A 20,174-nucleotide genomic window follows, 5' to 3' on the forward strand; every position below is an offset into this window, starting at 1 on the left:
AGGCATAGATGTCACGTCCATTTGAAAGTGGCTAAAGGTTCTTAGTATAACAAGATAGTGTTTAGTGAGTGCATATACTAAGATTTTCATTTTAAGCAACAACCACTTTCCAAACCTACAGTCATCACATCCCCCTAAACCTAGGAACTAAGGAAGAATTAAATAATTATGCAATTTCTATTGAAACCATCCTTCCTCGTCTCCTGTTGGGTTTGCTATCATGATAACCTATTTCATTTCCTTTTCTAAGCCTCTGGAACTTCTAAGTAAACAGTCAAACCATACGTGCCACATAGTTTTGCAAAATAAGAAGGTGTTGAATATACATAAAATACTATGCTTATTTATTCTGTTTTTGCTCAATAAGGCATGTAAAATTGGATTTAAAGGATGAACCCTTCTTCAAAATGTTTTTCTTTTTAACTCTCAAGGGTTTATTATGATTATTCTTTTCATTTTTAATTTCGAGTGAAGCTCTAGAATAATCATCAATTTCTTCTTCTAAGTAGAAAATTTTCAATATCTTCTTAGTCTTTCTCTTTTCTAAGATGGCATAATAATATTTTCTTTTTCTTAATTACTTTGTCATGCTTTTGTTTACATTTTTCAAAATGAATTTTTGCTTAGATAACTTTGCTAGAAATTTATTCATTTTCAATAAAGTTTCATCTAGCTTTTCATACGAAGGCATGCTTTGATTTATCAATTCAGCACATGATTCATCATAAGATATGTCATAGTTATTATATGAATCATTACATGCAATTTCAACAGTATTATCATATGGAATATTAGATGATTCATCATATGACACAACATAGCATTCGGCATAAGAATCATCACACGCATCATCAACAGAATTATCATGGGATTCAACATATGATTCAACATATGTAGCAACACAACATTCAACACATGAATCCTCAAACGAGCTAGATTGAGAATCATATACCTTATGTTCTATTGATGCACTATCCCTATCACTTAACACTTCCTGATCATCTAAACATGACATCTCTGGAGTGATGGTTTCCTTTTCCTTGGTCTCTCCGTAACTCTTTTCCAGCTCAACCCAAATCTCCCTCGCATTTGTACATGCCACAATCTCAAGAAAAATATTAGAGTCAAAAGCACAATATAGCATGTCCATAGCATGTGAATTTGCATGCAACACATTAATATCATTTTCCACGGGCATACAAATTCCATTTACAATCATCTGCCAGGCCCTCCAATTCATTGATTTTATAAAAACGCCCATTCTAATTTTTCACGTAGTGTAATCAACACCACAAAATATAGGAGGACTGAAAGGTGACTGTCCCTCAATGAATGGGGATACACCAATTTGAGCCATTGCGATCTTTTTCCAAAAAAGTTTAAGTCAAGTGCAACGAAGCTTTGATACCAACTGTTAGAATTGGTGTATTCCCAAGAAGGGGGGGTGGTGAATCAGAATTTTAAAATTTATCTCCTAGGTTAAATGAAATACCCGTATAATATAGCCTAGGGTCGTTCTATGCGATTCCAAATGCATCAATAATAAAATGTGTGGAAATTTAAATCAAGCGCATCATTCACACCATAACATACATGTGTAGTAAATATAAAGTGCAAAAATATACACAAGGTACACGATATGTTATTGGGGTTCGGCCAACTGTGCCTACGTCCCTGCCTCTAACTCGCAAGCCTGAGGATTCCACTAAAGGCTCACTTAATGGGTGGAGCGACATCAATTACAACTAGGTCAATTAGGACAGACTTGACCTCAACCTTTACAACCAGGTTAATTAGTGGGCTGACCTCAACCTACACCTTAATAGGATGGTGCACCTAGCTTTAGTAACCAGGTCTAAGCCAATCCAGGACTATTTCAAAGGGCTAATCTCCCTCTTCAGGCTCTCTTCCCAATTTTACTTCAAACACTTCTATATATAGTTGTTGTATTGCTCACTTGAGACTTCTTTTGTAACGACTTGAAATTCCATACCGTTTTTTTCCAAATAATATATAAAATATACTAATAATCATTTTACTTTGATACCCCTGAAATCACCAATATAGCGGAAAGCATAAAATCATACATCCATAATTACAATACCAGAATCTAGTACTAACCCAAAGCATACACACATAATCATACATCATCCCAGCACCTTCTACCCAACACTCCTTAATACTACTAAAAAATTCAATCCCCTGATAACACTTACCCTTCAAACAGGGTAGTGTAGACAACCTCTCTATCTGTGAGCCTGATCAGCACATCTAGATGGATCACCTGAAAAATGTTAATTTACTAGGATAAGACAATGCTCAGTAAGAAGAAATGTGCTATTACTAGTATGTGGCAACTAAGTCTACATAAATAATTTACTAATAAATAACTGAACTAAGATATAATGTAAATACTATGCAACTCACACCTGCATGGCTTAAAATACAATTGTATTATCTGAGTCTTCTATTTATCCATATTGATAAGAATATAATATATCTGTTGTTCTTCTATAAATATGAATATATATAAATAACTAAGAAATATCCCTGGAAATCTGTATGTCATGATTTAACCCCTCATGATAAGATTGTGTGGCCCGTAGGATGAACTTAACTCTAGTTTGCCTACCAGGATAAGTCACCTGTGTAACGACCTGCCTAATTTACCGTATATATTTTTTTCCCCGTAAAGATAACATTACTAATTCTAATAACTTGCCAAATACCAAAGTCTTTATCAACCTGGACCAATGGGTACCGGGGATATACCTATCATAAAAGTCTGATACCTAAGCAGTGAAAAACATAAAATCATATACATGTCATAAACACTGGAAACCATACCAGAGTTCTACTAATCTGTAATATAATATATATATATATATATATATATATATATATACATATATATATATATATATATATATATACAGTCATCCATAAAAAGAGCAAAAAGTATCCTTAGGGCCTCAACCCAAAAATCCATCTGACTCTAGCTCACCCACTTATCCTACAAACAGGGTAATTCAGTCATCTTCTACTACTGTGGGGCTCTATCCGTTCTCCTACATGGATATCCTAAAATGTTTGTAATGTTGAGGTGAGACACCTCTCAGTAAGGAAGACAAATTAATATCAGTGTGTGGTAATATAAGTATTTTTCATGATATATATATATATATATATATATATATATATATATATAAACAATACACAATTCATATCAGAGTTAAATAGTTGTATCATAATTGAATAAAACGTGAGTTAACATATCATAGTTTAACATATTAAATTCCAATACTGGAAAATCATTATATATAAACATACAATACTTAAATTATTACCCAGAATAGATAGATAGTTAGCCATCGTCATATCTTACCCCCCACATGATAAGGTTGTGCAGCTTGAAGGCTAGACCTAGCAATGGCTGGTTGACCACGCTAAGTCAATATCGGTAAAGTGTAAGTATAATGGGCCTATTCCACTGGGCCAAACTACCCGGAGAACTACGACACTCCCATGAAGTCACATCGACTGCCATCTCCCACACTTTACATAAGATGTGTAGTAGCACTAACATAAACGTAAACATAAGCGTAAACATGCATCTACGGTACTGTGCTTCTTGAAATTAAACTAAGCTATTTGGGTTATGATAACATATAATACATTTCATGATATTGAACATAGCAATTTTATATATTAGTTAAAACATAACATATTAATATTTTCTTGAAACTTGACATGACATGCATAATTACGGCATTTTATGCCGTTATGTCATAACGTAAAAATCATAATACCAGCGCCGACATAACATAACGTACTTGCACATGAAAATCCTACACTTGTAAACATAATATTCTTAAAACCATAGTTCTTGTATTGTTTTTATGGTTTTCCTGAAAACTGTTAAAACATGCTTATCTTGGAAGAATTATAATATTTCAAAATAGCATAATTTTAATGGAAAAATTATACTCATGCCACTCAAATTTACATAGCCTTATAAACACATAATTAATTTTGAAATCATATTTCCATATAAAATGTGTTAAAATCATTTCTCTATTTAACAATAGTATTCCCAAACATAGTCCAATATCATACATATTTTCCTGAAAATAAATGTTGTTTAATTCATAATAATTTCATGAAAAATACTGACTTAATTTATCCTCTTACCTAACTTACTGAAATACCCACAAAATATTTCAAGCTTACACCGGTGTGTTCCCCAGTTCAACACCCTGAAAATGAATTTTCCCAACAAAACTTCAGTATTATTCTACTTAAAGCATTGTCCTCAGTCCATAAATACTAAATATCCTATAAAACTCAAAATACCTAACTTACCCATATTTTGGGATGGTGCCCAAGTTGGCCTAACATACGAACTACTCTAGTAGATTGAAGAGAGAATCTTCCCAAGAGTAGGGTGGCGGCTTCCGATCATCGAATCGGCAAAGAACGGAACCGAAATAGTAGAGACAAGGGGTGAGGAACGAGATTTAGAGAGAGAAGGGATTTTCTACATGAATTTCTGGCTGGAACCTGAGTTAGGTCATTTTATAAAATGCGAATTCGTCGAGGAGACATGTCACCTCGTCAATGAGTCCATGAAGGGAGTTCGTCAACAAACATTTACTCCTCGTCGACGAGTTTCAGGCCCTAAAAACAACCCTCTTGGTAAATTCTCATCGACGAAACATGCGTCCACGTCGACGAGCCCAAGCAATTGATTCGTCAATGAGCACTCTGCACTTGTCAACGATACTCCGCTGAACCCCTTTTTGAAAAATCCTCTTCTCTCCTTTCTTTTATTATTCAATTACTATAATTCTTCACGTCTCTACAACCCAAATATTCTACCAATCCTCAGTCCGGCCTTTACTGTATTATTTCCAAAGCCACAGTACTAGTATCTACCTCATCGAACCGGCCTTCTCAACCAAGAATACTGAGGAGACTACAATCCCTCCATAGGCACGATTGACAAAATTCACACACTATTTGAGATATGTGGTTGCACTCTGATAAATAACACGGTATCGTGCTCTATATATATAAAATTATCTTTCTATTTCATCATGATTCCAAAATAACCATAACACTATAAATATAATCTGAAATGTTGAAATATATTACTGAAATAACTGTAATATCTGACTAATTCATCTGACTCAATAATCTGTAATATCTAACTGAATGATCTGTAATTTCTGAGTATTATGGTTTTGGAAATCATGGAATTCTATAAATGTTGTAAAATATTTGTCTGTAAAATATCTGTAAAATATTTGTCTATATATATATATATATTGTAATTTATAATTCTGTAAAATCTGGGACAACATATTTCCATGCAAAAAAAATACTGTAAATCATAGTATTCTGAAAGACTGCATAAATTATGAACTGTCCTAATACTAACTCATGCCACATAACTAAATAAAAACTCCCTATATTGAAATCTGTATTTTATGATAATAAAGATAATTTATATTCCATAAAGCTTATCCCAAAAGCACACATACATTATTTATAATATTTCTGAAATTTCTAACTTAGCATATTTACCTTACCTGGTTTCCTAAACTACATCTGCAAGGATCCCAAAATTATACTTGCGGCGCTCACCCGAACCCTGAATTCAATAACTCTAATTTAATCAAATCAACCCTAAATAAAATATTATTTTAACATTTCCTACGCCCATAAATTTCAAATAAATAATTAAACTCCCAAAATAACCAATTTTCTTACTTCCCTAAATCCCACTCTCACTTTGGAGTGGTGCCCAGGACCCCCCAAATTGAAAATTTGCTTCAACCAAAATGACGACGGTGGAGACAAGGATTCCGTGGTGGTGCCCAATCGTTGATTTAGCCAAAGATCTAAGGAGAAATTGAGTAAAAAGTGACGGTTTATCTTTCCCTAGGAGTGCTGCCTACGCAGCTCCCACGAAAAATCTTCTTCGGTAAAAATTTCGGTGGCGGAGTTGGGAACCCAACGATATCTTTTATTTTCCAATCGGCTGAATATTGGAGAAGAAATTGAGGAGAGAGGGAAGGGGGAACGAAGGAGTGAGAAATAGAGAAAGAGAAAAGAAAAAAGAAGAAAAAAACTTCTCTGCCTTCTTCAAGAAGTTTTCACTTCCTTATATATGTGTGTGTGTGTGTGTGTGTGTGTGTGTGTGTGTGTGTGTGTGTGTATTACCTTAATCCGTATATATATATATATATATATATATATATATATATATATACATACATACATACACATATATGTATATCTATCACTTTAATTATTTAACAAATTCAATTCAATAATTTTTAATTAATTAATCCAATTTAACAATAATTAATTAATTAATTAACAATTAATATTTATTTATTTATTTATTATTATTCTACACTTCCATGCATATAATTTTTTGGAGCATTACATTCTCGCCTCCTTATAAAAATTTTGTTCTCGAAATTTGTTGAATATAACCCCAAAAATCATCCATAAAATTCATATGAATTGATTCAAGTATGATTGAATAACTTGATTCATCCTATCCATGAAAATGCAAGGTGCATAGGTAACCCCAATTGGTAATACTAGAAACTTATAGTGATCTTATTGTGTACTCAATTCTATCTATGGGATGTGTAATTCCCAAATCTTAATTAGTTGCAAATCAATATTAAAAAATTTGAGATTTTTACCAATTAATCAAATTATCCACCATTTCCTAGAAGTCAATATGAATTCTTAATGTAACGTGATTCAACTTCCATTGATTAATGCATAACCTCAAGGTCCCATCATGCCTCTTAGTGAATAACACAGGTGCAACCTATAATGACATACTAGGTTAAACAAATTCCTTTTCGAGGAAATCTTCTAGTTGCACCATAGCCACCTTACTTTAGTTAATGTCATTCCATATGAAGCAGTCGACATAGGCTCCATTCCTAGCACCAAACCAATATTAAATTCAAACTCCTCTTGGAGATAGCCCCGATTAATCATATGGGGAAAATATCTTGAAATTCATCACCTAAGGTTAAAGAAGTTTGGAATTCGTTAACTCGTATATTTCTTTCATTGATGTTACAACCCCAGACATGTGCCTAAATTCTCAAAATGTCAAATATGAGAGCTTATTAGTTAGAAAGAAAACCCTCACTCCATTTTGGATTTCAGAATACTATTTTCTTTTTAAAACTAACAACTAAGTGTATGATCAAGAGATAACCACCAATGGTTAGCCTCATCTTTAAACAGAGAACTTGCAATAATGACTCATACTCATCAAGGTCCATACCTGCTGAGACATCTCAGCCCAGAATGTGTAATCATTTACCCATTAGATCAATTGTATGAAAGCACTTCAAAACTCTCACCATAATTTTGTAATTCGTTTGAGTAAAAATTATATGAACTCCCAAACATTCCCTAGAATTCTAATCACCCAATTTCTTTTCAATGCCAAACTAATGCAAAGGCTTACACTTTTAAATCAGGGTAAAGTATCATTTTCCTACCAAATTGGTTCCTAGATTCTTTTTCTTTTTTTTTTTAAGTCTTAACTTCTAACCTATGGTGGCACACGTTGAATATGAAAACATAGTTGAAAAATATCCTCAATGAAAAACATGGACTGCAATTATGGCATGTCTAAGTCCCTGTATACTGACTCAAGCCAACCTTGATCTTACTTTGGTGGCTAGACAAATATACAATACACATGTGTCTTGGTTTTTGGTACAGAATACAATACTACTAAAGTTGTTTAGTGAGCTATGATTAGTGATCGGACATTGTTTGGCAGCATAAATCTTGTGTAAAATAAACCAAGAAGGAAAAAGTGACATTATTTTTTATACTAGAGAGCTACTAATGGTAGAAGGATTAGATTCTGAAGATGGCTTCAAAAGCCATAATCAACTGCAGATAACCACATAAGATTTCACATGAAGTTGTATACAAGTTAAATCCTAACCGAGTTGATGCCTAAGCGATTAAATCGGTGTCCCATTGCCGTGTTGGATTCACATGGATAGAGCGAAAAAAATAAAACTCCAGGTCCTAGCATACATGGTTTTCCTTTTAGATAGCAGATTGTTAAAGATCCGAGTATCATTATGATTTTTCCTTCTAAGTAAGTTGCTAAAGATTAGGTGTTATTTGGTTCACAGGATCTTCTGGGTTATGGCAATGTGATGCCCATGACATCTTATTCTTATGTTTGTTTTCATGTTACGGTGATAACATTACTTCCCAAGGAATAAAGAATTTCCACAGAACATAGAAGTCCAATAGTTGCCCACTTAGTATCTTACATTTTTATGGACATCTTAATTTTAGGATTAAATTGTCTCCACTATTTTGGCCGACTTATGGAAATATGAAAATATGTAGTCGATGCAAATTCTCATCAACCCATCTTTCTCTTCCTCAAACAATTCCGGTGCCCCCCCAGGGTGAAATGATGGGCCCGATAAACCCCTTATCCAACAATTCTTGCAACTGTTTCTTCAACTCTTTCAGTTCTTCCAGTGCCATTCTATACAGTGCATTAGAATTTGGCGCTGTCCCCAGAATTAGATCAATAGCAAATTCAACCTCACGTTTAAGAGGTAGTCCCAACAAATCATTAGGGAACATATCAAAAAACTCTTTCACTACTGGGATATCCTTTATCCTCAACTCTCCTTCTGATACCACCTTCACACAATCCAAATATCCCTGGAAATCCTCTAGTAACATCACCCTCCCCTAAATGGCAGGTAACAATTGTGGTGGGGCATGCATACGTGATCTCACAAATCTATACTCCTATCCTCCTAGAGGTCTAAAGATTACCTCTCTTTAATAACAGTCCATACTGACATAGTTAACAGCTAGCCTATCCATTCCCCTCCCCCCTAGAATTACATAAAACTTATATATATAAAATTACCAAATTAGTTGGTAAAGACCTCCCTTAAATTCAAACTAAACAGTTCCTATCACGACATCTCCTACCACCTCAACATCTCCTGGTGTCAACACATACACTTGTGCTAGGGCGGTATTCCTCAAATGTTTGCCTCAGAGTTCCTAGCGACCTCCTCAGTATAGTCTAGGAGAAGGCACAAAACTGGCGGTGCTCGGCAATCTCTCGCCATGTGGCCAAACTGACGGCACCGATAACATGCCATCTCTATAACCAAGCACTTTTCCAAGTGTCTTCTATAGCATATGGAGCAAAGAGGGGGCATCGGTCTATCTTGTACCGCTTGACCTCCCATCCCCTATCTTTAACCTCCTCTACTATCCTACCTCCTCCACAACCCTCGACTGAACCATGCCTGAAAATCTAGAGGCGCGAGTTTCTTCCTCTAACTCTATGCCACAACACCTCTCTATAGGCCACAATCACGATGGCTCTATCAACTATCTCTGAATAATTCTAGGCCCGGAAGATTACAACCTACCATAAAATCCCTGACTCAGGCCCTGCCCAAACTTTCTCGCCTTCTTTACTTATTTAGCACTAAGTGCGAGGCAAACCGGAGTAACTCAATAAATCCAACTGCATGTTGTTGTACTGTCATATGCCCTTGCATCAAATGCAAAAGTCTGTAGCCTTCGCATTTCCAATGGTAGCGGGGAAGTATCGTTTGAAGAATAACTCCTTGAAGTGGCTCCAGGTCACTGCTACAAGCTTAGGTCTCTGCTCCTTTACTAGTCTCACTAATCTCCACTAGCATTTGCTTCCCCAGTCGAATTGAATGTAGCAAAGGACACTTTCTACTCCTCAATACAAGGGAGCCCTACCAATATGTCCTCAATATCCTGAACCCAATTCTTAGCCACTAATGAGTCGGGCCCTCTGAAAAACAATAGGGTTTCATAAGCATGAACTGCTTAATCCTGCATCTTCGTTTCCCTAAACTCCTAGCCATTTCTACCATCACCTACTAGGTGATGCTACATAATACCACTAATACACTTAACACACTAGGATCCAAAAAAAATCTTATATGACCATTCATTTTATCATCTTCAATTCCAATTTAGGATTCATGCCTACCACTTAGAAACAAGACCCAATGATAGTTTACTATGGTTTTCCCAAGATCGTCACCCTAGGAAAACTACGGAAACAATCACGGAATTTCCTACCTCCAAGCTGCAATATAGAATCCTAAATCCCAATCTCATCCTCTAACTACAACTGATTCATATCTCAATATACTCATATCCAATTATCCTCACAATCCATTTCTATACTCTGGTATTGTATTTCGCTATTTACTAAAGTCTATAGAACCTAGAAACCTAAGCTTTGATACCAAAATGTAATGACCTAAAATTCCATACCATTTCTTCTAAATAATATATAAAATATATTGATAATCATTTTACTCTAATACCCCTGAAATCACCCACACAGTGGAAAGCATAAAGTCATACACCCATAATTATAATACCAGAATCCAGTATTAACCCAAAGTATACATACATAATTATACATCATCCCAGCACCTTCTACCCAACACTCCTGAATACTACTAAAAAATACAATCCCCTGATAACACTTACCCTTCAGAAAGGGTAGTGTAAACGACCTCTTTACCTATTAGCCTGATCCGCTCGTGTAGCTAAATCACTTGAAAAATGTTAATTTATTGGGATAAGACAATGCTCAGTAAGAAGAAATAGGCTATTAGTAGTGTGCGACAACTGAGTCTAATAACTTAATTGAGATATCATGTAAATACCGTGCAACTCACACAAACATGGCTTAAAATACAATTGTATTATCAGAGTTTTCTATTTATCTATACTGATAAGGATATATTATATCTAGTGTTCTTCTATAAATCTGTATATATATATATATATATATATATATATATATATATAAATAACTGAGAAATATCCCTGAAAATATGTATGTCATGATTTAACCCCTCATGACAAGGTTGTGCTGTCCGTAGGCTGGACTTAACTCTAGTTGGCCTATCACGATAAATCACTTGAATACTCTACCAATCCTCAATTCGACCTTTAGTGCAATCTCTCCAAAAGGCACGGTACTAGTATCTACCCCATTGAACCGCCCTCCTCAACTCAAAATATTAGGGAGACTGCAATCCCTCCATATGTACGGTTGACGGAATCTACATACTATCTGAGATATGTGGTTGTATTTTGATCTGTAAATAGCAACGGTACCGTGATCTACTGACTGAATCTGTCTAAAATAATTCATTAGGGATCTGATACTGTATAATACTAATATATATATAATTATCTTGCTGTTTCATAATGATTCCAAAATAACCATAGCACTATAAATCTGATTTGAAATGCTAAAATATCTTACTAAAACAACTGTAATATCTGACTCAATAATCTATAATATTTAACTAAACAATCTATAATGTCTGAGTGTTATGGTTTTGAAAATCATGAAATTCTGTAAATGCTGTAAAATATCTGTCTATAAAATATTTTTCTATATATATATATATATATATATATATATATATATACTGTAATTTATAATTTTGTAAAATCTGCTACATTATATTTCTATGTAAAAAAAATATTGTAAATCATAGTATTCTGAAAGACTGCATAAATTCTGAATTGTCTTGATATTAACTCATGCCACACAACTAAATAATAACTCCTTGTATTGAAATTTGTATTTTCTGATAATGAAGATAATTTATACCCCATAAAGCATATCCCAAAAACACACATACATTATTGATAATATTTATGAAATTTCTAACATAACATATTTTCCTTACTTGGTTTCCTGAATTATGTCTGCAGGGGTCACAAAATTATACTTGTGGCGCTTACCCGAATCTTGAATTCAATAACCCTAATTTAATCAAATCAACCCTAAATAAAATACTACTTTAACATTTACTACGCTCATAAATTCCAAATAAATAATTAAACTCCTAAAACAACCAATTAATTTTTTTCCCTAAATCCCACTCTCGCTTTGGAGTGGTGCCTCGGATCCCCAAATTAAAAATTTATTCCAGCCAGAATGACGACGATCGAGACTAAGACCCCATGATGGTGCCCGATCGTCGATTTGGCTAAAGATCTAAGGAGGAATTGAGTAAAAAGTGAGGATTTACCTTTCCGTAAAAGTGGTGCCTACACCGCTCCCCCGATAAATCCACTCTGGTAGAAATGTCGGTGGTGGAGTTAGGAACTTAACGGTATCTTCCATTTTCCAATCGGCCGAGTATTAGAGAAGAAATTGAGGAGAGAGTGAGAGGAACCAAAGGAGTGAGAAACAAAGAAAGAGGAAAGAAAAAGAAGAAAAAACATCTCTCCCTTCTCCAAAAGTTTTCAATTCCTTATATATATATTATCTAATCATTATTATATTAATCTTATATACATACATACATACATATATATATATATATATATATATATATGCCTTAATCCATATATATATATATACATATATATATATATATATCATTTTAATTATTTAATAAATTCAATTTAATAATATTTAATTAATTATTTCAATTTAATAATTAATTAATTAATAATTATTTATTTATTATTATTATTTTTTACACTTACATGCATATAATTTTTTGGGGCATTACATCTTTCCATATATTAATTAAAATATAAAGTGCGGTATACATTCAATAATTTCTAAGGCTTCAGTTTACAAATTAAAATTACTATGTAAAACTATAGATCATCTTTGATAGGCGATCATCCATGAAATTTGGAATGGCATTTGGCAAGTATGGGGCTATTCTGGAAACAATATACCATGAATATTCAACCCTAGGAGTGCATATATGTACTTATTATAGACTACTAGTTTGTCTTGCTTACTATTGATACAGTTTATTACTTGAGACTTATCTTGAATTCCCATCCAAAAAAACTAGTACAACACACAAAAGTAATTAGATTTCTTGCTACTTTTTAAAGAACTCATATTTCCTAGTGTTCACAGAAGAAGAAAAACAACAAATTTTGTCATCCAAAAGTGAAGAACCTTTTACATCTTTGGGAACTTTTTATTTTGAATGACAATAAACACAAACAGATCAGAGGGGGGAATGAGAGAGAGAGAAAGACATGGAGAGAGAGAGAGAATTACCTAGTGAAATCATATAATAGTAGTAGTTTCCGTAGAAATCAACAAGGGCTTCAGGAAGCGATTATGTTTGGAAAATATGGAGAGCAAAGCGACATTACTTGATGAAATCCTACACCAACAATACTTTCAATATAAATGGAGAATGGTTTGAGGGCGACATCTCTATTAATTGAAAAAATGGAGGGTAATAGGGGAGGGAGGGATTTCTATATATGTTTCTCATGATTATTAATAATAAAAATAAAAAATTAAAATCAAACCTTTTTCATGAACAAGGTAAGGTGAAGAACTGCGAGGGGGCGCTATAAAGGGTCTGTGGCTAGGTGAGGGGTTGGCGGTGAGAGGAGGTGAAGCAGCAGCAAGGCAATTACACAAGTGGCATATAGGCAAGAGAAGGATTTTTCAAGTAAGGGGGAGGAGATTAAGGGCGTCCTATAGTGGGAAGCAGGGGGTTTGAGTTGGTTAAATCTTTTTCTAGTAATTGCAAAGCAATTTAAAATTATAACAAAATCCAATGCACCAAGTAGCAACGCAAGTAATTTGTAACAAAATAAATTGATGTCACAAAAGTCAAACCCAATTTTTATTTTTTATTTTTGACAATTTTACATATTTGCTACAGATTTTTTTAATTTTCTATGATAAAAATTTTAATTTTGCCCATAAAGAACTTTTCTGCTTAGCTCGACTCTTGAGCAGGAATTTATAATTTTGAGATTTTAGCAAGGAAAGTTTTAAATCTTTATAAAAAATGAACGAAAGAACTGTGAATACAGAAGATTCTATTGAAAACGAAGCGTAATGATTATTTGGATGGGATGGTAGAACAAATCGAGTTTAGATTAAGTCCTTACTTCTTCTTTTTTTTATTTTTCCTAAACCCAGTTTTAAGAGACTTAATCCCATTGATTGAATTTGGATTGAATTTTCTGCAAAGACCTTTAATTTTTCAAAAAAAAAAAAAAGTGCACAGGAACTACATTTTCTTGTAGCTTACTCCTAATTAATGACATACATAGATACCATAAATAAGTATTTCCATATATTAGGAAGCCACTCTGGGCCACGAAAGCATTTTTCTCTTTACAAAGGAAAGATTAGCGAGTAGCTGTGGTCAGTTGATCCGAATTGAAGTTGAGCTAAATTTAGAAAAAAAAAAAAACATAAAAAATTGACTCTCTTGAGAAGGAATACTCTAACGTAGCAGAAGAGAATGCGAAGTGTGGCATGAAAAAAAGTGCTGACCAAATGTCGACTAACCAGCATCACACATTCAAGTCATTTCACTCCATAAGGGATAAGATTAATGATCTGCTTCCACGTGGCAAAATGATGGTGGTGCATGCTAAATGATAAGGCATACAAGATTTTCCTCCCTCGTGTGGCCATTATGCTGTAATGTCATCACCAATTTCATCCAAGGGTTGCATTCTGTCCATGTTCAAATTGGTGAATTTGCATCCATAGGATGAGATGGGGAGAGTTCCTGTCATTATATATTGGATGTGGCGCTAGAGGAAGGACTACGCTAGAAAGTAGCAAGAAGGCCTGGAAATTAAATTGGCAAAAGGGAGAGTAAATGGCTTCCTCCATGATCTCATCGGCGGCGGTCGCCGCTGTTAACCGCACCAACCCCGCCCAAGCTGCCATGGTTGCGCCATTCAGTGGCCTCAAGTCAACCTCCGCCTTCCCAGTTACCAAGAAACTCCACAACGACTTGACTTCTCTCCCTTCCAACGGTGGAAGAGTGCAATGTATGCTGGTACGTACAGACGTAACTATTAACTACTGTATGAAATTCAACGCAAAAAAGAAGTTATATATTTAGAATTATGTGTTTGCATGTTGACTAAAATTGGGATTAATTTGGAGTACGTACGTGCAGGTATGGCCAACAGTTGGGTTGAAGAAGTTTGAGACACTTTCTTATCTTCCACCTATGACCCAAGAAGCCTTAGCTAGAGAAATTGATTATCTTCTGCGCAGTGGATGGATTCCTTGCTTGGAATTTGAGTTGCAGGTCGTCATCTTACTCTCCCTCTCTATTTAATTACTTTATTAGTCTCTTTTGATTAGGAAAATAGTAGCCTTCCGGGGAGTTTTTGTCCGAGGACCGAAAGTGCAGGTCCCCGGGCCAGACATAGGGGCGGGGTGTGGACACCAAAGTCAGGAAAGTAACGGCGAATCCTCTGCCAGGGCTCGTGTCTAGCCTCCAGCTAACACACTCTTGAGCTAAAAAGTCCTTGGACTCGTTATAATTCCATGCTTTGTTCATATCTGTTTAACTAAGCTCGTGGCATATTCATGAGCTAATACTATAGATGCTTGGACATATGTTTGGCACATGTTTTTTTCTTATTTGTTCACTAAGTACATACCGACTTATAAATAAGGTTTTTTAATGAAGTGATGGGTTTTTTTTTTTTTTTGAGAATTTATTTCACTAGGTGGAAACATGATAATTAACTTGTGAATAATTAGAAAAAGTTTATACTAAAAAGAGTATTGTTACACTTACTAACAAATATCATACTTTTCCTTTTCTTATCCACTATTTTAAACAATGGCACCATATACATAGTACAGTACCCATAAAATAGTATGTAAATAAAAAATATGATATTTAAAAAAAGTAAGTGCAAGTATTAGAAATTAAGATAAATTATTAGTCAAATTTGTAAAATGATATAGAATATAATTATCAAATTTGGCTTTAAAGTAGTAGGAATATGCCTGTATTTTCCTCCACTACACTAGTGAATAACAATCATACTTTCCATTCTTAAAATTTTGTCAAAAACTATCACCATACTATCTGAGACTTACGCACCGGTTCACGCGAAGACTCAAAATATAAACAAAGCATGACATCATTACTTTTTTTTTTTTTTTAAATATTGTTGTTCATTTTGGTCATTTGACTATTGATCAGAGAGTAAAACAAGGTGAGGTTGTCAATTTTTATTTTATCACACTTAGGAATGTTTATTCCTTCATTTCTTATCACATGTTGACGAAGTAGGAAGGAATACTTTTAAAAAAATAGTGTGCTTCATGGTCTAACATTAATGTTGTTGTTGGCATATATGTATATGTAGCACGGTTTTGTGTTCCGTGAGCACAACAAGTCGCCGGGGTACTATGACGGGCGGTATTGGACAATGTGGAAGCTGCCCATGTATGGGTGCACAGACTCATCTCAAGTGTTGAAGGAGCTGGAGGAGGCCAAGAAGGCTCACCCCAATGGCTTCATCCGCATCATTGGATTCGACAATAAGCGTCAAGTGCAGTGCATCAGTTTCATTGCCTACAAACCCCCTGGCTTCTAAATTGCTTATCAAGTCACTTATTAAATTACTGCTCTCTTTTAGGGAGGAGCAGTCTATTTAATGTACTTCGTCAGTTTTTGTTTGAATCCTTTTTTCAGACAATTTTTATCCCTTTTGGGTGGTTTTTCAATTGGGTCGCCAATGGAATGGATGAGAAACCTTGAATAATGTGATTCTGATTTATTTTATTGTGTTCCAGCACAAGGGGAGTTGATGGCTGGTTATTATATGCATGAATGCTTGGGGATTCTTCTCTTATATAATTCATTTTCAAAGTAACTGACAGAAATAAAATAAACTAAAAATAAACGTGAACATGCATTGCATTTTTACATATTTGTGTAAAAACAACTTGATAGAATAATATTTCGATGCCTTTTGTGTAGGGAATGGGGTATGGAAGTGGAATCAAAACAATTATGAGGAGGGAAGAGGGAATTAGTTTACATAATTTATTTATTTATCTTTTATTAAGGGTTCAAAATATTGGTAAATGTCCATCAAATGAATGCATGTACTTTGCCAATATGAAATTATTGACTATGCATGCTTAACATTTGAAAAATATTTTCTTGATCTTTGTACACATGTACTTTTATGTTTGATGATGAATGAGGTGCAGTGTTATGTAACTCGACCAGCATGAGAGAGGCTAATTATGGCACCTAAATTTACTTGTCAAGCATTTCATTTAGCTTTGCACATCAATATGCCGCTTTGCTCAAGTCATTTAAGCGGATGCTTAAATCAAATTGATCACATAGCCGAAACTATTTTTAAGGGAAATGCAAACTCAAGGAATTAGTGCTTCCTTAGCAACCAAAACAATGAATAGCTAGGGAACTGTCCATCACAATGAATGATGAATGACTAATTTGAGCATATATGCTAAATATATGGAAAATTTAAAAATAGATTTGACGGACATTGAAACAGAAAAGGGCGAGGGGCAAGGGGAATGGTATGTATACATTCTAACCCTCTTAACACAAAAATTCTAGGGGCCCTTTTGTCAGAGTTGGTGTCACGAGCTAAGCTTGTTTAGGGCATTATGCTTGCCTGTGACCGCTTATCTCGTGTGTTTAGGATGGGTTTCCATCGTGTAAATACTAGTGCAGGGTTAATTTCTGCTAGTAGAGTCTTTGTAAGCCAAATAAAGCAGTATGACTCCTCAGTCACTTTGATGTTTCCTAGTGCCAAGATGATAATTACATGAAAACCTCTTTAGGAGAGGGTGAGTGTTCATAAGTCATTGTAAAACTCACTAGCAATTGTCAACGTGCTTAGCCTACTTGCCTCCCTCGCTACGTACAACATGTCAACGTAGGATTAGTTAATGAATTACGTTTGCTTCAATGTTACTGCTTGCTTGCCACGACTTTCATGAATTGATTATTGTTTCCACAGCTATCTGAATGAATGTTAATGAAAGTGTTTCGTGGATGAATGTTGGTAAACAATAGGTGGGCTAGTTAAGCAAGAGTGCTTTAGCTAGCGCCGCACGGCCCTTCACAACGGTGTGAAAATAGTCGGACCATGACATTTGATATCAGAGCCCAAGTCGGTGACACTTGGTGAGAGCCTAAGGTTGAGTTGCTACATTAATTCGATTGCCTTCGTTGTTGGATTTGGGAAGCTTTGGTAAGTGACCATGGCACCAAACAATGCTGAGAGGATCAGCGTGTTGGAAGCACAGGTTGAGGAAACAACCAACACTATGGCCGCAGAGGTAGCCCAGACGAGAGAACTTGTTGATGAAGTGATGGGATCACAAAAACGTCAAGCAGGTTTGATAAGCGACATGTCAGAGGACTTTCACCACACTGTGGAAACTTTGCAAGCCCGGATGGCAGATATGGATGCAAAGGTGAATGTGATGGTTCTTGCTATGGGGAACTCCAACACTCTAGGAGTTAGCAAAACCAAGGTGCCAGAACCCAAGATGTATGGGGGTGCCCGAGATGCCAAGGAGTTAGAGAAATTCTTGTTTGATGTGGAGCAATACTTTCGCATTGTGAGGATGGCCTCAGAATAGGCAAAGGTGGATACTGCGACCATGTACTTGGTTGGTGATGCCAAACTATGGTGGCGTACCAAGTACAGAGAAATTGAAAATGGAAATTGTGTAATTGATAGTTGGGTGGACTTGAGGAGAGAGCTCAAGGCCCAATTCTTTCCTAAGAACATTGAGTATAATGTAAGGAGAAAACTAAGAGATCTCAAGCATACGGGATCAATAAGCATATATGTGAAACAATTTTCTGCTTTAATGTTGGATATTCGAGATATGTCAGAGAAAGACAAGATGTTCTATTTTCTAAAGGGGATGAAACCATGGGCAAGAACTGAACTTCATAGGCAAAGGGTTCAAGACTTGTCAACTGCACAAGCGGCTGCAGAACGCTTGACTGACTACCCTGGTGATGATACCGCTTCGTCCAAACGGTTTGGCGGAGAGGGAAACAGTGGAAAGTCTTTCAAGAATGGCAAACCCAAAAGTGGGGGAGCCAACTCTAAATCATCAACCTCACACGAAGCTTCGTCGTCTCAAGGGTTCAACACACCCAATGGAAAAGGGAAGAGTGAACTTGAGTGTTTCTTGTGTCGAGGTTCTCATAGAGTTTTTGAGTGCCCTCACAAAGCATCACTTAATGCTTTATAGGATTCCATTGCAGAACAGGTAGTGGAAGACGATGGGGCAGAGGATGATGCCCCAAGGGTGGGTTTAGTGCGGTTGGTGAACGCATTGGAAAAGCATGCAAAAACACCGAAAGTTATACGAGCAAAAGGGTTAATGTTTGTGGACTTGAGGATAAATGGGAAGAGTACTCGCGCTATGGTGGATACTGGGGCTACTCATAATTTTGTTTCGCAGTTGGAAGCATGGAGACTCAACTTATCCTTAAAGAATGATACAAGACGCATGAAAGCAATTAACTCTGTAGCCCAGCCTACTCTGGGAGTAGCCAAGCAAGTGGCTATAAAGCTTGGACAATGGGAAGGTCATGCGAATTTCACAGCGGTTCCATTGGATGACTATCTAGTCATTCTAGGAATGGAGTTCCTAATGGGGATAAGGGCAATGCTAATGCCTTCGGCTGGTTCCCTATGTCTGATGGGAGATCACTCGTGCATGGTGCAAGTTGTTGCAACAAAAGGAGACGATGGGAAGTCTCTTTAGCCATACAACTCAATGAGGGATTGGGTCAGGGTGAGTAGACACGTCTAGCCACGGTGGTGGTAGACAAAAAAGTAGGCCAAGAGCTGGAGCCTACGACCATCCAAGCAAAGTTGGATGAGTATAAGGAGGTGTTGCTGGATAAGCTGCCTCACAATTTGCCTTCACGACTGACTGTGGAGGATGAGATCGAGTTGTTATCAGGAGTAAAACCACCTGCTAAAGGGCCATGTCGGATTGCACCTCAAGAGATAGTAGAGTTGGGGAAACAACTTGATGAATTGGAAGCGGGATGTGTTCGTCCTTCCAAAACACCGTTGGGAGCATCAGTGTTGTTTCCAAGGAAATATAAAGAGCATCTACGGAAGGTGTTCGACAGGTTGAGGGGAAACAGTCTGGATTTGAAGAAGGAGAATTTCTCTTTCGCTCGGCAGAGCAACAAATTCCTTGATCAAGTGGTTGAACAAGGTCGTATCTGGAGGGGTATGGAGAAGGTAAGGATGATTCAAGA

The 20,174-nt window shown here is 35.8% G+C and overlaps 1 protein-coding gene across 2 annotated transcripts; it reads left to right on the forward strand.

Moving 5' to 3' along the window:
• The first annotated feature begins 14,535 nt into the window (after positions 1-14,535).
• LOC131143448 (ribulose bisphosphate carboxylase small subunit, chloroplastic-like) lies at positions 14,536-16,673 on the forward strand. Of its 2 annotated transcripts, none has more exons than XM_058095121.1 (3): positions 14,536-14,918; positions 15,042-15,176; positions 16,255-16,673. In XM_058095121.1, exons 1-3 carry the CDS (start codon positions 14,736-14,738, stop codon positions 16,483-16,485), a joined length of 549 nt encoding a protein of 182 aa, XP_057951104.1. In that variant the 5' UTR covers positions 14,536-14,735; the 3' UTR covers positions 16,486-16,673. The 2 variants fall into 2 exon arrangements, with proteins under 2 accessions (XP_057951104.1, XP_057953327.1); XM_058097344.1 differs by having other exon boundaries at positions 14,660-14,918; positions 15,042-15,169; positions 16,255-16,366.
• Positions 16,674-20,174: the final 3,501 nt, after the last annotated feature.

This window comes from Malania oleifera, chromosome 1, assembly GCF_029873635.1.
Source record: "Malania oleifera isolate guangnan ecotype guangnan chromosome 1, ASM2987363v1, whole genome shotgun sequence".
Classification (NCBI taxonomy): domain Eukaryota; kingdom Viridiplantae; phylum Streptophyta; class Magnoliopsida; order Santalales; family Ximeniaceae; genus Malania; species Malania oleifera.

Coding starts and splice junctions, on each gene's coding strand:
- LOC131143448 (XM_058095121.1), top strand. CDS start 14,736: ATGGCTTCCTCCATGATCTCATCGGCGGCGGTCGCCGCTGTTAACCGC. Junction 14,919..15,041: donor GAAGAGTGCAATGTATGCTG/GTACGTACAGAC, acceptor ACGTACGTGCAG/GTATGGCCAACAGTTGGGTT. Junction 15,177..16,254: donor GCTTGGAATTTGAGTTGCAG/GTCGTCATCTTA, acceptor ATGTATATGTAG/CACGGTTTTGTGTTCCGTGA.